The sequence below is a fragment of the Excalfactoria chinensis genome, chromosome 1, assembly GCF_039878825.1.
Source record: "Excalfactoria chinensis isolate bCotChi1 chromosome 1, bCotChi1.hap2, whole genome shotgun sequence".
Lineage (NCBI taxonomy): Eukaryota > Metazoa > Chordata > Aves > Galliformes > Phasianidae > Excalfactoria > Excalfactoria chinensis.
This window is the reverse complement of record NC_092825.1, coordinates 48056779-48074429: the sequence shown is the minus strand read 5'-3', so window position 1 is coordinate 48074429 and position 17651 is coordinate 48056779. Positions and strand designations below refer to the sequence as shown.

General features: G+C 47.4%; 1 protein-coding gene across 3 annotated transcripts; it reads left to right on the top strand.

Moving 5' to 3' along the window:
• Nucleotides 1-121: 121 nt before the first annotated feature.
• GTPBP1 (GTP binding protein 1) lies at nucleotides 122-17360 on the top strand. Of its 3 annotated transcripts, none has more exons than XM_072326708.1 (13): nucleotides 122-343; nucleotides 4392-4503; nucleotides 6627-6807; nucleotides 7724-8072; nucleotides 8513-8636; nucleotides 10460-10574; nucleotides 11016-11160; nucleotides 11303-11485; nucleotides 11964-12099; nucleotides 12658-12836; nucleotides 13358-13555; nucleotides 14648-14689; nucleotides 15119-17360. In XM_072326708.1, exons 1-13 carry the CDS (start codon nucleotides 152-154, stop codon nucleotides 15209-15211), a joined length of 2049 nt encoding a protein of 682 aa, XP_072182809.1. In that variant the 5' UTR covers nucleotides 122-151; the 3' UTR covers nucleotides 15212-17360. The 3 variants fall into 3 exon arrangements, with proteins under 3 accessions (XP_072182809.1, XP_072182817.1, XP_072182824.1); XM_072326723.1 differs by having other exon boundaries at nucleotides 147-937; nucleotides 2315-4503; XM_072326716.1 differs by lacking the exon at nucleotides 14648-14689.
• The last annotated feature ends 291 nt before the right edge of the window (nucleotides 17361-17651 follow it).

Genomic DNA, 17651 nt, shown 5'->3' with positions numbered 1-17651 from the left:
CCGCCCTCCGTCGCTTTGACTACGGGCTAATGACCCGCCCACCCGCTCTCCCATTGGCCGGCCGTCCCGCGCGTCGCCTTGGCGGGCGGTGGGCGTGGCCTCCGCGCCTCCCGGGGCTGAGGGGCGGGGGCGGAGGGCCGGGGCAGGGAAGATGGCGGCGGCGGAGCGGAGCCGCTCCCCGACGGGGGGCTCCCCAGTGCCGGCCTGCATGTTCGCCCCGGAGCCCGGCTCTCCGGGCGGCAGGCCTCGCTTGGCGGCAGCCGCCTGCTCCTTGCGCTCTTCTTTCGAGGCGGAGGACGGCGAGGCGCTCAACGGAGAGCCCGAGATCGATCTCACCAGCAAGGTAGGCCCGGCGGCGAGCGCTCCGGCGGGGCCCGAGGGTGGGCAGGAGCTGGGCCTTCTGTCAGAGGGTCCTGTCCGGCGGGAAGGGGTTGGTAGAGATAGCGGGAACTGTACGTGGGCTCCTCGAGTTCCGTCCCGTCCTGCTGATCGCTGTAACCCCCTGCTCCGAGGGCCCGGCCCCCTCTATACGGGAGTGAACGGGGAGAGCTGCGGTGTGTGGCTGTAGGAGCCTTTGGCTGTGAGGGAACGGCTGAGCGCGGCACTGAATGCTCGGAAGATATCCTGTAAGGAAGCCGAGGATGAGAATCGAAACTTCAGCGACTGCTGGGCCACCTGTTTGTGTCTGAGCAAGCTGGGCGAGGTGTGGATACCGGCTGCCAGCACCAACCTGTGTATATGTGTGTGCTTTGTGTTGGATACAACCGGCGTGGAGGAGCGCGCAGGAGGTCTCCGAGGGCTGTCACCCATCCCTGACAGCTGGGAACCGCCCACAGCTCCGACCAAGAGGGAGGAAAGCTCTTCTCCCACAGCTTCCACTGGTGTCAGCAGCCAGCCGTCCACTCCCAGACACCTGCAGGCAAAGTGGAAGTGACAGGTGAGCATTGTTTTGACCTTTATTACCACTGTCTTCTCCGCACAGCAGGATACACCTGCTGCCCTGTTTTCTCAAAGTGGTGCTGCAGTGGCACCGGCTGCACAGGCAGGTGGTGCAGTCACCGTCCCTGGAGGTGTTCCAGAACCGTGTTGGAAGTGGCACTGAGGGACGTGGTCAGTGGGCATGGTGGGGATGGGCTGGCAGTTGGACTGGCTGATCTTAGAGATCTTTCCCAATGTAAATGATTGCATGATCTCTGTCTTGGATGAGTGCTAAGGCTGTGAGCTCTGCCCTATCTCCCATTCTCTGTTCTCAAAACAGCAGTCTCCCATATGGTGTGAACATAGGAGCTGACTTGGCCTCTTCCCCACCCCCCATTTCTCTGCTTTCCAGCTGAATTACTTCTCACCACTTCCTGCTTAAAACAGTGATTCCCCCTGCAGCTAGTTTGCTGGCTTTCTGTCCCACTCTGACCCAGCTGTTTGCTGTCTGACACACTTCTCTCCCATTCCCCTCCCCAGTGTCTTTGCGGTGAGTTCTGCTCTTGATAGAGAACAGTGCTGGGGAATTTCTTATCAAGCACATGTACTTCATCAGTTGATCAAGCAAACAGTTCCATTCATCAGCACAAATCCATTATCACATTAATCATAGTAGGTGCTTCTTTTCCCTTCCAGACTAGTACACTGCAGTAGTAATTATCTTTTAGGTCAAAAACAAATCTCACAAAGCTATTAATGAGGCAGAATTTAAGTTATATACGTTAGTTCTACGCTGACAACAAAACATTAGTAACACTCAAAGTATGTCTGTCCACAGGAAATAGGAAGTAAAATATGATGTTATGGAAGGTGTTGGTGTGAGATTGAAATGTCACAGGGCTGGGTTGTCTTTGCCCTGACTTCTCAGTGGTTTGTGGTAGCCTCCCAGCCAAACATCTGACTGTGTCATACTAGTAGAGCAGCACTGCATGCTGCTTAGTATTTGTTTTGCCATTAACCTTTATAGTTTGCTCACCTTGTGGGTCGGGGATGTATCTTTCCTTAGGACTGCCTGTGAAGTATTCATACTATAACCTTAGCTTGATCTCAACAGAAGTTTTACATTGCTATTCATTGATTATGGCATCCTTCTTGCTGATGGGCTATGCAGAGTACAGTCTGCTTGCCCCTTGGAATCACCTCATCCAGCTGTAGCTGCTGCCCATCTCCAGTGTGTGTTAATCCCAGAGCTTGTCAGAGGAGAGGTGGGAAACGTGACCTCTCCCCAGACACTGGGTTGGAACTTAGGAGATAGCATCTCAAATTTGTGAGCTATGTTTCTTGGTGCTGCCATGAGAATAGAACAATAACTGGTTTTTGCTTTTTTGCCCTATAGGAATTGTGAGATTGCTAGACCTGCATGACTTCTGCAGACTGCTCAATGTCCAGCAAAGCTGAAAGAACAAAAGTGAAAATGTTTGACTTGATGAAAACCTGGAAAACAAGAGAGTTTGTAACACAAGCACAGATGGGATTTCTCAAAGGTGGGAAAAGAAAACAAACAAACATAGAGAGCCTCTCTTTGACCAAGAAGGGATCTTCAGAACACCAAGTGAAGCATTGCAGTGAGCTAGAACAATGGAGAACTGGCTGGTGACTGCAGGCAGCAGAAGCAGCCACAAGAAATGCTGAGCAGCACTGAAAGGTCTGATCCACTAAAGCTACCACTCGATCTATCCTTCCTTTCTTGACATCCCACTAAATCATATCATCTGCAAGCTTTATCACCCTGGGGGAGGCTTTGAAGGACTCCTGCTATTTGAGGCAGCGGTGTAGCCCATGGAACATCTTTCAGCATCGCCACTGCTGATGGTGAACAGTGTTCTGATCTGTGCAATCTGAACATGTACAAGTACTGTGCTCTGTGAGCTCACAGCCCTCCTGCCCAGCACTGTGAAGAAGGGCTGCAGCGAGCTGCTTGGCTGAAGCGCCCCTGGTACTTTAGTCAACACACTACCGAAGCATTCAGACTTGTACAAGAACGAAGCTGGTGTTGAGGCTTGAAGAAATGGAAGTTAGCGTGCCTATGTGCTGATGGCCCCTCTGTTTACTGATTTTAATGGATATAACCACCTATTCAATACATTTTCCCAAGTTCCTGGAATGTCCTGGTTCACCAGCCTGAGCAGTGAGATGGTTTGTCAGGAGTTCCTGAAAGTGCTCACTGTACAAAACAAACCCTACATGTCAACACACAGCCCTTCATTCCTGTCCTCATCAAACCTCTCAGCAGATTCTGATTCTCCTCTTAATGCATTCAGTGATTTTCTCCAAAAAAACAAAACAAAACCCAACCAAACCAGAACAAACCAGTAATAAATGCAAAACTCGGTGCTTTATAGTGCAATAGAGGAAAACTGTGGCCTAGCACACCAGAGAACTTTACTACCTGCACTGCTTTGCAGACCATGCCAAGTAGTTCAAAGCCTTAGGTAGGGCACGCAAGTACATGAAGGTGGTTGTCTCTCAGCTCGCTGTCCCTTGCAGAAATACTGGTGTTCTGTGCTACTGTTAAGATCTGAGGATAGACTTGCTATCCATGCTCTGTTTTTCCAGATGTGCACGCTGCTGTAGTTTTGACAGCTGCCCAAGTGTTGGTTATGATCCCTTATGGTCCAGATTTCTAACAAAGGACTTTATCACCTATGTAGCAGCAGGTGGCAAAAGCTGAATATGGGTTTTGTTTGCTGCGCCAGCAAGTCAGGCTGTTTGAGGTCAGGCCTGCAGATGTAAAGACTGTGAGCTGCTGTAAGCCATATGCTTTAGAGAAATCTAGCACCAGTTTCACACAGGTCTGGGTGCACAGTGGAGTGAAATATATCTTTCTGGCTGTGCTTTTGGAGCATGTATGTAAGAGCAGCTGGCACAGGTATGGATTTCATGGAGTGCTGTAGGGTGGCATAGCAGCGCATGCCTATGGAGGTCTTGGTTTTGCTGCTTATGTGTGTCCTCAGTGGGTCTGCAGAGCTTCCTGTTCTGTAGGAACAGCAGAAATACCCACCTGTGGTGTTTGTTTGGAGGAAATCCCTCATCTCCTTTGTGCTTTCCTTGCGTGGAAACAGGTATTACACAGAAGTCAAAGTGGGATGTTTACTTGCATGTGGCTTTTAAACACTAGTTGCTTCAAAATGAGGTGCCTGGTATTCTCACTTGCTTTGAAGTAAACCTGCCCATGTAAATGAGCTATGAGCTCTGGCTAATCATTTCATACAGTGTCACAAGGAAATAGTTGCCAGCAAAGCTGTCCTAAAAAACCAGCCATGTATACATACAAAGCCAAAAAGCAGTCCTTGGAAAAGAACCTTCATCTTTCAATAAAGCACGCTGTTTCGTTGTCCTCATAGAGGAAGTAGGTTTTGACTTTTGTTTTTAACCTTGACATCTGCATGTTGGGTATATAATCTCTTTTCCAGCTGGTGATGGTGAGCCCGACCTCAGAGCAGTACGACAGTTTGCTGCGGCAGATGTCGGAGAGGATCGATGAGGGATGCGGGGAGACCATCTATGTCATCGGGCAGGGATCAGGTCAGTACGGCTTCCTTTGGATAACAAGAGAAAGCAGAAGAATCATAACATCTGTGAGTGCTGTTGAAGATGATACTTCACCAGAATAACACGGACACCTTCCTTAAGTGTAGCAGAAGTCCATCTTATGTACTTCTTGCATAAAATCATACAGATTCTTTGTTAGTGCTGTGCCTCTACTGCGGAGAGGGAGGTTTGCCTTTTCTGAACGTGAGGTCTTTGTGTCACATTCACTCAGCTGTGACTGCACGTGTTTGCCTTTGCAGGTTTTAGCAGTTTAGGGTGGGCTACCTTTTGTGTTCTTCTTCATGACTGGAACGTTCCCATCTGATGCTGATTAAATAGCACTGTGCGTGGTCTTGTTTTGAAATGCAAATTTGTGAATGCAGAATGAGTTGTCTGTCTCTGTCATAAGGCTAAAGGCATACTTAAAGTATGCTAAATATCTATTGAATATCTAGTTGGAGGCAAATGTTCTACTGGTTACTATGCCTGAGGAAGAATGTAAAACCGTGGCAATCAGAGTTAGGGTTGGCTGCAGTAATGGAGGGAATTGTGCTACCTCAGCACTGTTTGCTTTTCAGGTTTTCTTCGTGTCTTACAAAGCAGCCAACATAGAAGAGAAGCCAGGATTAAATGGGCAGCGGTCATGCAGCCAATTTCAAGGGAATGCTTTTTTTGTCCAGACAAGCTTCCCAAGCATGTTCTGAGCCCTTGGTCTTCCTGATAACCACAACTACAGGGAGATCTAGCTAGTCAGCCTAGTAAATACTTTCTCTTCAAGATCAACTTATGGGTGTGTTAACAGGTTATTGTTGCAATGTTGTACTTAAAATAGGTGTTTGTTGCTTCAAACGGGAAATAAAACATCTGACTTTATTTCAGGATACTGCATAGCTGAGGGAGGTGGGGTTCTTTTCTGTAGATTGGGGCTATTGGAAACAGCATCCAATAGAAGAAGGAAAAAGAAGATATCCCTTCACTTTCTCATTCCCTTTGGAGTGTCTGATTTTGAATATGGTGGGTGTGATGACTGAGAGGCCAGGGAAGGCTGCCTTATCAGTATTGACAAATACCTGTAATACCTGTAAATAGCTGTTTACTCCCATCCTCTGCTCCTCATTCCCTTCTATGACCCAGAACCTGAACTATGGTGCTTCTTGTTTTTCCCACCATCTCCACAACTTCTTAGTTTGCTTACGAAAAACTGCCCAGCATCTTTGCGTGTTGTAAAGCTGTGCAGTGACTGAAATGCTGATTAGTCCATGCAAAGCGCAGTTACCAGCAGATGAGTCAGCCATGCATATAAATGACTGCACAGCAGTAGTTTTGGTCATCCAGGTGATATGTGTCACTCCACCTTTGCGTGTGTTTTTGGCTGGTTGTTTTTTTGCCTCATAGAGGAGATTCTGGCCTGAGATCTGTGCGGCTTCTGAGTACCTGGGGCAGGAGAATAGCTGAGAGCTCTGGTGGCCTTTCAAGTGGCTGAGTGGTTGCCACTGGCTTTCTCTGACAGTCAGCCCTTTGCTAGGGTGAGCTGTACAGAAAGAAGCAAGAGTGCCTCATTCTTTTTTTTCCTTGCCTGGTGAACTTGTCAGCATTTCTTCCAAGTGCGAGGATGAAGGCAGTGAGAAAGGCCAAAAACCTTGATTTAACTGGAGCATGTGGGGGCCAAAGGAATTACTGCACAGGCCAGATTTGCAGAGAAGTGGAGTTGGTGTGTGTTTTTCTCTGAAGTAAGCTGATAGCTTAAATTGCTTCCACATTGACTGGTTAACCATGATGATATTCCAGTCAGAGCTTTCATTTTTTCAATGTTTTTTTCCTCTCTTACAGCGTGATTGGAGATTCTCTATCAGACTGAAGGAGTTTATTGTTTATGGTAATAGCAAGGAAAGCTCTCTTTGGTGAAAGATTGTGTGTTTCTAATGTATTTTAAGACTTAAAATAGATAATCCTTTATTCTCTTTGGCAAAGGATGTTTATTCTGTTGACACAGTTGACGACTCTGGTTCGCATGTGAGTCCTGATGGGTATGAAAGTGCCAAGCAGGATGAAACTGCTGCTGGCTGTTGCACAGCGATGCTCACAGACTGTCCTTTGTCTCCTCAACCTCACACCAGATGGAACCGAATACGGTCTGAGCGAGGCAGACATGGAAGCATCCTATGCCACACTGAAGAGCATGGCTGAACAGATCGAGGCTGATGTGATCCTCCTGCGGGAGCACCAAGAGGCAGGGGGCAAGGTGCAGGACTACCTGGTTCGGAAACGTGTGGGTGACAACGACTTCCTGGAGGTCAGGTAAGGAGCCGGGTGGAGACAGGTTTAGTCAGCAGCCCTGCTGCATTCTTACCCTGTGAGCACTCTGTGATGCTGAGCCAGCAACGCTGGTTTGAGTCTAGGTGTTGTCATTGCCCAGCAAAGCTTGACCACTCCTTGCTAATGAAATTTTGTTGTTATTGCTGTATATTTTTGCGCACAAATTATAGAGATTTACCTCTATATAGCTGGAAACTGTTGTTTGGGTGATAGTGTGGGGATATTTGTGCTAGAATTCCATTAGGATTTTCTTCTACCAAGAGACTGTGATGATTCTGATTGCCTTTTAGTGGATATCTAATAGCTTGTGTAGTTTGACTCCAGAATCTGTCCGGCCTTGGATGGAATGGATTTCCACCATTAGCCAACGGCCATAATTATCACCTTTATCAGAAACTGGAAGGGGATTGCTGTAAGGAAGAGTCTTCTCCCAGAAAGTTACATTGTTCTTTGGGTTCTGCCTTTTCCAGGAACAACAGTTTGTATTTCGCTTTTCTCCCTTGCTACTCCCTTGTGCTACATGAAGAACACAAGAATAGTAGAGGGATTCTAGCCCAAGCTGAGATTTAGATTTTTGAACTGCCTGTGTTTGACTGCAGAGACTAGGAGTTGGAAGAAGAGATATTCTGTATAAGCACCAAGCAGTCCTGGATTCAGCGCTCTAAACCCTGCACATCAGCGACATATTCCATCAGTCTTCTACTTCTCAGACCCCAGAGCCTGAGATGTTCCCTGGTAACTGGGAATTAGGAAAGAGTCTCTGCTGTGCTTGTAGAGGTCCAACGTTTTTATATTTCTGTTTGCAGGTTAGAGAAAAGAAACTACTGGCAGGAGCAGTGGTGTTTGGACTTTGTAGCTTCAGGTATTGGATTTTGACAGGCTCCTCTTTCCCTTTCAGGGTAGCAGTGGTTGGCAATGTGGATGCAGGAAAGAGCACCTTGCTGGGTGTCCTGACACACGGTGAGCTCGACAACGGAAGAGGCTTTGCTCGGCAAAAGCTTTTCCGCCATAAGCATGAGATTGAGTCAGGCCGCACCAGCAGCGTGGGCAATGACATCCTGGGCTTCGACAGTGAGGGCAACGTGGTGAACAAGCCCGACAGCCACGGTGGCAGCTTGGAATGGACAAAGATCTGCGAGAAATCCACCAAGGTCATTACTTTCATTGACCTGGCTGGTCACGAAAAATACCTGAAAACCACCGTCTTTGGCATGACCGGCCATTTACCTGACTTCTGCATGCTTATGGTAGGTAGCAAGAAAGATCTGTTGTACCTGCAGAAAGTGCTGTTTGCAGCTTTGCAGCTTCAACTACTTCTACTGTAAGGTCCCTGTGGGTTGTGGGGGGAGGCAGCATCTCCCTGGTGTGGAGAGGAACTGCTGCTAGGGGTATCTAGACAGGATTCTGTGACAGTTCCCCAGGACTGTCAGTCACAAAGAGGTCCAAATTGTATGACTCTTGGCAAGTGAAAGCTTTCTAGACTCTAGAGCACCTTGTTAGAGCTGTGGAGAAATGATTTCTTAACCAGTAGCTGCAAGCATTTGAAGTGAGCAGTCTCCTCGTGTGGTTCCACTGCCACATCTACAAGCTGGTCACAGCCTACTGTGTGTGTGATGCAAGACATTCTCTGTAACGCAGCTTACTGAAGGAGGAGCACTGACATCTATTAATCTTGTATCTGATGTAGGTTGGCAGTAACGCTGGGATTGTGGGAATGACCAAGGAGCACTTGGGCCTGGCACTTGCACTCAATGTTCCTGTCTTTGTTGTGGTGACCAAGATAGACATGTGCCCAGCCAATATCCTCCAAGGTAAGTCCTATGCGCTCTCTCTTCAGGTATGTTCCTTCTGAACGTGCCGCTGTCCTCTGTTTAGGTTGAGGAATCATTGCCAGGGGAAAGCTGCTTTGTTTGGTTTTAACTGCACCTTAAACACCTTAAAGAAATCTATACTTTTTATTTCCCTTGCCCGCTTGCAAGGCGGTTTGCTTGTAGTCACCTTTCAGAGTGAGCCTGACGGGAGGGGCTCAGCTGGGCAACAAACAAATTGACTGCTATAGGATTTTGTTTAACTGAGCTCTAAGGGGAAAAGTGTGCAGGTAGGGCTGTGGTTTTTCTTTTCTCTGGGGATATTCAAACCTGGAGAGAAGGTCTGGAAGTTCTCTTGAAGTTTGCTGCTTCTTGCCCACAGTTTGGATGTGATCTTAAGCCACGGTCAGTCTTGTTCTCTAGTAGCTGCTAGGCAAAGGGCGCAGCTGCTTGTTGCATCCTGCTTACCTGGGCACTTCTCAGATATGCTGGCATCACTTCAGCAGCTCCTTCCTTTGTCTGACCAACTAACCAACATGCAGTAAATCACAGTTCAAGGCAGCCGCATATGTGTAGCAAGAGTGGCAAAGGCACAGGCGAAGGATGGCAACGAGCAGCAGGGGCTAACAACTTCCTTGGGACCCCAGCAGTGGCCCTTTAAACTGCATGACATTTTTTTCAGGGTGTGGCCAGTTCTCACCTTTGAAATCCCCCTGGTGTGTTCTCACATCTTCAGGAACAGTGCTGTGGTTAATTGGAGTGATGCTTTGTTTTTTTACTAAGCAGTCCTTTGGATCAGGAAAGTGGGCGCTCCCAGTACTGTCTGCAAACTTGTTTTAGTAAAAATCCTGAGTGTGTTTCAGGGCAACAGAAGCATGTGATCAAAAGAACATTTGAGTATTTCTATGATAGGTTTGTGAAATAAATGCAAGGCCTGACTAATAATATAATGACTGGGAAGGGGAATGTTTGGCTCAGTGAGGAGAGAAGAGCTGCTCTTGGGAGAAGCCTCCCTTGTGTCATGTTCTGTTTAAATTAAATAGACACAAGGTTTGGCTCGAATGTATCTGTGAGGAGCAGATGGCATGATTAGATATTTGTCTTTGTATCCAAAACATTACCCTCCCATAGGCAATCATTGGTTCACAAAAACCATTTAATTGGATGACAATTGAATGGTTTACTCTTTTAAACCCTTATCAGCCTTTTGTTTTTTCCCCTTGTGTTAGAAGGCACTTTGCAGGAAACTAATGCTAGTACATCAGGTATTGCCCCTGCTGGAGGACAGGTAGGAGGCTTAGAATATAAATGAAAAAGGGAAGAATTCGAAGCTGGGAGATTTGTCTCAAAACTGTTCCGTCTGGGTCTACGTTGTCGTAGTCTTTAAAGACAATCTTTACCCTTTTATGCTTCTCTGATCTTCTGTGGTAGATCGGTTGTCAGCCAAAGCCTTTTGAGGTTTGTTTGGTCAAAATTGATTTCTAATTCACATATTCTCTGGTATGAGAAAGCCTTTCTAGGAAGAGGAAGTATTTTATAACTACTTATAGCTCCTTAATAGACAGCTATAAAACTTGTACTTCACCGCATTGCACTTGTAGCTGCAAATATCTGTCTGTCGCTTGGCAGCAGGCATGCAATAGAAGATGGAATAGCTCCTAAATCCCATCTTGGCTGTAGCAAACTCACAGTAGCACTCACACACTTTTGGCCATCTTCTCCTGTCTATTTGTGCAAGAGTGCCAGCCTCCCTTCGGGAAAGCCAGCAAAAGTGATTTGTAAAGGCGGGAGATGCTGCCCTAACAATATTCATTTCACCCTTTAAGAAACCCTGAAGCTGTTACAGCGACTGCTGAAGTCCCCAGGGTGCAGGAAGATTCCCGTGCTGGTTCAGAGCAAGGATGATGTCATTGTAACAGCCTCCAACTTCAGCTCAGAGAGGTAATGGGAGTAGAAGAGAGTTGTTTCTCTTTCAATCCTGTCTGGAGACTGGGTGAGAAGGTTCAGAGAGAGTCCCACTGTCTAGATGTGTTCAGGTTGTGTTTGCCATGTGGTGTGTTGATTCCCTAAGAATGTGTTCTGAGATTGACCTGCTTGTTGCTCCCCTCTGAGGCAGAAATGAGAGGCTGCTTCTGGACAATCTGTAGGGTACTCAACTTCCTTCAGTCCTAGAACCTTACACCTTTTCCTGAATGTCATTAGAAGGCAGAGGCAGTGTTGTAGGGTTTCAGAGATGGGGTGTTGTGCATCTGACTGCTTGCCAGTCTCTCCCTTCGTATCACTGTGTGTTGAATACAATCCAAGACTTTGGATGTCTCCCTACATGCGGAATCCCAGGCAGGGAGGCAAACTAACTCAATTTTCATTGATTTTCCTTTACAGGATGTGTCCAATTTTCCAGATTTCGAATGTCACTGGGGAGAACCTAGATTTGCTGAAGATGTTTCTTAATCTCTTGTCTCCACGGACCAGTTACAGGGAAGAAGAACCAGCAGAATTTCAGATAGATGATACTTACTCTGTCCCGGTAAGGGACCTGGCATTTGGAGCAATTTTCCTCTGTGTGTTTTAAGTTAAAGCGGGTATCATCCCTAGGGAGGGATGTTCTAGAGCTCATCTGTGAGTGTGGTTGAGTAACCCTCATTACTGGTGTTTGTTTTCTGGCATAGGGTGTAGGAACGGTTGTGTCTGGGACGACACTGAGAGGCCTAATCAAGCTGAATGACACCTTGCTGCTGGGGCCGGATCCACTTGGCAACTTCCTGCCTATTGCTGTCAAATCCATCCACCGCAAGAGAATGCCTGTCAAAGAAGTGCGGGGAGGCCAGACCGCCTCCTTTGCTTTGAAGAAGGTGAGATGATCTGCTCAGGACCCCCAGAATAGGATCTACCCCCATAACTTCAGAGTGCTCTTGAAGATCAGCTGCTATTGGACTGCGAATCTCAGCTTCCTCATTTTGTGGCACAGTAAAATGCTGTAGAAACCCTGTAGGTCGCGTGTTCCACCTGACAGGTGCCAGGCTAGAGCAGTGGGACCCAAGACAATGAGGAAGTGTTGGAGATATGCAACAAAGCAAGAAAATTCTCTGTGCTGCAACTGCATCAGTGTCTCTAAGTAAGATGTCCTCAGAAATTTCTGCTGAACTTGATTTTTGCAACCATTGCATAACATTGTTGCCTAATGTTAAATTGTACTTGCTTTGCCTTTTTGTGTGCAGGAGTTCATATGTGTGAAATCCCTCAAGATCCTTCTGGATGAAATCATCCAGAGAAGGAAATTTCTTCTCCAGAGAGTCATGCTGAAGATTTTATGGGGTTTTTGCTTTTCAGATCAAGCGTTCTTCTATCCGGAAAGGAATGGTAATGGTGTCACCCCGCCTGAATCCGCAAGCATCGTGGGAGTTTGAAGCAGAGATTCTGGTGCTCCATCACCCCACCACCATCAGCCCACGATATCAGGCCATGGGTATGTGTCAGAGTGCGGCCTCAGTTGTGTTTCCCAGTGGTAGTAGTTTACTTCAGCTTTAGTCTTTTCAGTCCTGATGGCTGTGTCAACATTAATAGAAGCCTGAGTTTTTGCTCTTACTGTCCCAGCAATCCATTAGAGAGACAGGAGGGAAGAGTAATGGGGATAAATAAGTAAAAAGGAGATCTGTGATTCCAACTGTTTTTGTAGCCTGCCTGAGCTATATCTCCATGGTGCAAAGATTCTTAACCTTCTACTGCAGATAGGCTCATTTTGGGTCTGGCCTTCTAGCCCAGCTGCGTGGTGTGTAGGATTCTGTTCAGGGTGCTTCATTAAGTCTCCATCCAAAGGCAACTGTTCTATCTCATACGTGTTTTCTCTTTGAGCACTGAACAAAGGCAGATGTGTGACGCATATAGTCTGTGGTACAGAGTTGATTATCACATATCAAACTCAGCATTCATTTTAAAGTAGCAAGAGCTGCCTTAGATGTCTTTCTGAAGCTTATTCCTCTAATGATACCATTTGTTGAAAGCTTTTCGTGCATTACATTCACAGTGCATTGTGGCAGCATCCGTCAGACAGCCACAATTCTCAGCATGGACAAGGACTGCCTGCGGACAGGGGACAAAGCTACAGTGCACTTTCGCTTCATCAAAACCCCAGAGTATCTGCATATAGACCAGCGCCTGGTCTTCCGTGAAGGCCGTACCAAAGCTGTGGGTACCATCACTAAGGTAAAGGCCAAAGAGCCTGACTTTTCTTTTGCCCATTAGCTACTTGTGTCGCTGAGAAGCCAGCAGGAGAATCCCGATAGCTCTGGAGAATTGAGGGAAGAGGCCATTCTTCAGTCACAGACGTCAGTCCTGACGTGGGTTGCAGATGATCTGTATGCTTTGCTGTGTGGTGGGTCTTAGCTGGTACTAATGAGGGGATGAGAAGGTAGGGGGTGGCCCAAACACCTCTGGTTCTTAAGGCTTAGTCTCTTTCTGAGGGCTTCCAGGTGGTCCCTTTAATCTGTATGGTGGAGGTCTGAGTGGCATCTCATCTGAGTGGTGCTTTCAGCCCCATAGTGATTCTGGAGGGCAGGTGAGGATTTCTTTGAACAGAATGCTGTCTGCATTCTTTTCCCAGTATATGTTGATTATTAATTCTCCTTTTTCTGGTTTGTATTTTGTTTAAAAAATGACGCTGAACCTTAACAGATCGGCCTAGCAATTTTAATGTTGCTTTTGTCCTCTCCCTTTGTGATATGCAGTTACTCCAGACCACCAATAACTCCCCAATGAACTCCAAGCCACAGCAGATCAAGATGCAGTCAACAAAGAAGGGAGCTCTTACAAAACGAGAGGATGGTGTTCCTCCAGTTGGGATGGCAACTGGGGGCCCACTGGTGGGGGATGAGCCCCCTTCAACAGCTGCAGCACCACCAACACCGACTGCCCTGCAGCCATCGGTAAGTGAGAGGAGCAGCTTGTCTTTTCTAGCTCTTTGCAGCCTGTTTTCCAGCTGTTGGAGGAAAGATGCTTTAGTTATTCTCTCATTGCACTCGCCTTGAGACACAACGTGTGGCAGAAGCAAACGGAAATATAAATAGTCTCACAGCAAAAATCAGAATTATCTGATGACTGATGACTCTTTATGATGATTATCTGATGACTCTTTATGGCTGACGTTCCAGCAGCAAGAAGTGTAGGGGCCTGGGACAATTAAAATTGGATCTTGGGAATAAGGCTGTGTAACCCCACTTTGCAACATCGCTCTACTTGACTGTGGTCATGATGGAAAAGTTCTTGCATATGCCCAGTAGCTGAAGTAGCAAAGAATCTATAAAAACACTCACAGAATGGATCTCTGAATGAGAGGTGGAGCATCCCCATGCTAGGGAAACTGCAGCACAAGTGGTGGTAACGGGCACAGCTCATGGAAAGAAGATGGAGATATCCAAGGAGAAGGGTACAGTCTGGTTTTTTGGTGCTCCTTTCTGGAGCCAGGAGTTGTACTTGGTGATCCTTATGGATCCCTTCCAGCTTGGGATATGTTACAATTCTAAGGAAAGGCCTTTTGCTTTCTAGACAGGTTTGTCCAACTTGCCTTGTTGGTTAGGACTTGTCAGCTTGGTTTTTTTTCCAAGAAGGATACCCAGCTGTGAAAGGAACAGAAACTCCATCATAACTGCAAGCTTTAGGAGTTATTTTATCAGCTTTATTGCACAGATCTTCTTTCACTGTACTTACCTGGTAAGCAGCAAAAGGTTCAGAAACTGGCTGTCAAGAGTCTTGGTCAGCATTCTCCCTTTTAATTTTAACTGTAGTAGTTGCCATTGATCAAGTCTCAGAGCCAGGTTGACTTCTGAAAGAGGGTCCTCTGGTAGAGGTTCTATCCTGTGTATATGCATGTGGCTTCTTATTGATCGCTCGTCACCTTGTTGTGGAATCACTGTGGTTATAGGAAAAGCTCCTCGCTTGTTTTGTCCCTCCCCCTGAGAGTCTGTGTTGCTTTTGCTCTTGCTGATTCCTGTCTCTCTCTCCTTGATGCTTCCCATCAGCCTGCACTGGATGAAGAGCCCCACATCCGTGAGGGCAACAAGGTATTTGGCTACTTTGAATGAGAATGGTGGGTTTGCTGGCTGGAGTCTGGGGACAGAGTCACATTAGCAGGAGTGCTGGGAGGGGGGGGGGGCTCCTTCCATTCCCCACAAAGCCAAGGGAATCCGAGATTCAGTTGACCAAATGCTGAGCCGTGTGGCTCCTGCTGACTCCTCTAGGAGTTAAGCATCCAGAACACTGGGAAATCAGGTCTCAAATCGTCTCAAAGGCCCACACTTCATAGCATGTTTGTCTGTCTCATTGCTCCTTCCGTCACGGTGTGTCTGCCTTTTTTCCTTCCTGCAGTAGTAAGCAGCCAATCAGTCACAGCCACCATCCCAGTACCTGGATGTGTGTCTTGGACTCCTGCTGTGTTGATGATGCGATGTGGAGGTCGCTGCATACTAAGATGTCTCTAATTGTTTTTACAGTCAAAAGTTGGAGGAGGAGGCCGGCGACGAGGAGGTCAGCGCCATAAAGTGAAGTCTCAAGGAGCCTGTGTGACTCCTGCCAGCGGCTGCTAAATTTCTTACTCCCCCTCCTCCTGAGGAATTCCTCCCCTTCCTTTCATTTCTTATCCAAAAGATCCAGAGCAGCTCAAACCAAAATCCATCCCAGCTGACTGGCTGCAGAAGAATCTTCCTTCCTCCTCAAAGGAGAAGATGGAGAGGAACATTAACTTATAAGCTAATGAAGGTGATAAGACACAGAACTGAGTTACTGACACCTTCCTCCTCCCCCTGTCGACACATTTTTGTACATCATGGGCTTAGTTTTTATTCTTATTAGTTTTTATTATATTTTGTGTGCATGAAGATGAGAGGAGAGACTGGATAGAGCCAAGAAGAGCCAGTTAGCTGCCTCCCTCCTCCCTCACCCCATTCTGGCTGCGGGACTCTCTGCTCTCTCTCACATGCTATCTCAAATCCTGGGGCTGTCAAACACCTGAGATTTCAGACTTGCAGTGGTTTAAACTCGTTGTTTAGGGTGAGTCTGAATGGCACTGCTTCTGCACTGCTGTGGCCACACGCCAGATATGTTTCCGAGTTCTCCCCCATCACATCCTATTTGGATAGTGGTTTTAATTTCAGGTCGTAGTGACAGAGACTTGAATGAGATGATGGTAAGAAAAAAATTCATTAGTTGGAGGTCTAAAAGGGAAGGAAACTGGAAAGCAGTTGTTGATCTTAAGCTGAGGAATCCCATACTAAATATCCTTCTCAAATGCAGTAGCAGCAGTTAAGATTTCTTTTAGAGACAGAGATAAATGGGCAGTGGTTTGCTTGTTCCTCTTCCCTGCTTTTCCTATTTTCTGTTTGGCACATTTTGGAGCGAATCCTACGCACCTCACTTGGCTGTGGCAGCTCAATGAACAGTATTAACAATATTGGGCAGGAGCACTCAGTCCGTCCCTTGAGCCAGAGAAAAGAGCCTTCTCACCTCGACGGACAGAGACCCCACGGGTGGAACAGACACCAGGTAAAGATGACCTCCCCTTCATTTTGGTTGCTCCGGGATCTCCTAAGCGTTTTCAAGAACTCACTGGCCCAACTTTGCTGTGGTAGGGATTGTATGATTTGTCTTTTCCCCTCTTGGCCAGAGAGGGACCAAACTTAGAGAAGTACTTTCAGGTTTGGAAGTGCGTGGTAAATTTTCTGCCTTTAATTTAATTAATTCAGCTGTAAATGGTAAATTCGAGTTTCAGCAAGGCCCTGCAAGCATGCTCTGTGAATTACCAATATCATGTTTTCTAACCCCAGGCTGTGTGAGCGATCAGTTCCCCGTTTGTTCTCATCTCCTTACTCAGCCCCTTGGTGGCTGCCTGCAGGCCAGGAGTTACCCCCTGTGGGTGGGAGTGCAGGGCCATCTGGAGGGAGGAGATGGACACCAGCAGATCGCTGCTCTCCCTGGCAGGTGTGTGGTCACCTTCAGTTTCTTTGAGGTCCTTCTTCCCCAGCGGAAGACTTCTTGTGGAGAGAGACTTTAAGGTTGCAGTCCCTCTCCAGAGGGCTGTTCCTGCTTCTTGCTAGAAGTGTAGAGCTTGTTCCATTCACTGCTTGGTTTCAGGTAGGCTGGAAAGCCAAGGTTGGAGGTAGGCTCAAACGCCATCCAAGCGAGAGCAAGCAGTAGGGCTAGAGAGGGAAAAGCTCATCTTCTGATGTGGGTATCAGCACTCCAAAAGCATTAAGCAGAGCGGTGAGCTGAGGAACACCATGGAGAGGAGGTGCTTTGCCTTAGAGACTGTAACGGCCTGAGCACGGATGGCAGCGGGGAGGTCAGCTCATCCTTTCCCAGCTATGTGCCTAAACACCAGCGCTCTCCTGGAGAGGGGGGAACCATGGGCGGCTACGACACCTAATAGCACCCGCGTTGTGAGGGTGTGAAGTGTGGCTAAGAAGGGCAGGAGGGTCTGCTGCCTTCGTCCTGGCCCTGTGTAGCAGCATCAAATGCATCAGATTTCACCACCCTCCGCTTCCATGGGGAGCGGAGGGCTGCAGCGGTGTTCTCTTTCTCCATTCCTTGTGCTCCAAATGAAGGAGACTGCCGAGACTGGAAGAGGGTTTAACTTCAGTTTGGGTGAAGGAAGTGGCGCGATCTCTTTTGTGACCAGCATTCAAAGATCACTCGGGCTGGCGTGATCTATAAAATAAATTTTACAAAGGTTTGTTCCGAGTTAAAGGCTGCCTTGTGGCTTTTTGTTCTGCTGGGAAAGCAGTGCTTGCAGCTCGAATACCGCCTGCCGCAAGAATGTTCACCTGGCACTGCTTTCCTTTGCTGGCTGCAGGAGGAGGCCGTGCTTGCAGCAGGGAGCAAAGTCCAGAGGATTGCTGTAGCTGAGCCCCTACAGAATTTGCTTTGTGTAAGAGCCGGTGCTTCTCAGTGGTGGTGAAGTGCCAAGCTTACTAATTCTGCTGTAATTGGTGAATGTAGGCTCCAGCCAGCTCCGGGCTGTGGGGATGTTGT

Bases quoted from the DNA above. Each gene is read 5' to 3' on its own strand.
- GTPBP1 (XM_072326708.1), top strand. From the start codon at position 152: ATGGCGGCGGCGGAGCGGAGCCGCTCCCCGACGGGGGGCTCCCCAGTG. The intron at 13,556-14,647 runs GTAAGTGAGAGG...GCTTCCCATCAG, and splicing joins CGACTGCCCTGCAGCCATCG to CCTGCACTGGATGAAGAGCC. The intron at 14,690-15,118 runs GTATTTGGCTAC...TTGTTTTTACAG, and splicing joins ACATCCGTGAGGGCAACAAG to TCAAAAGTTGGAGGAGGAGG.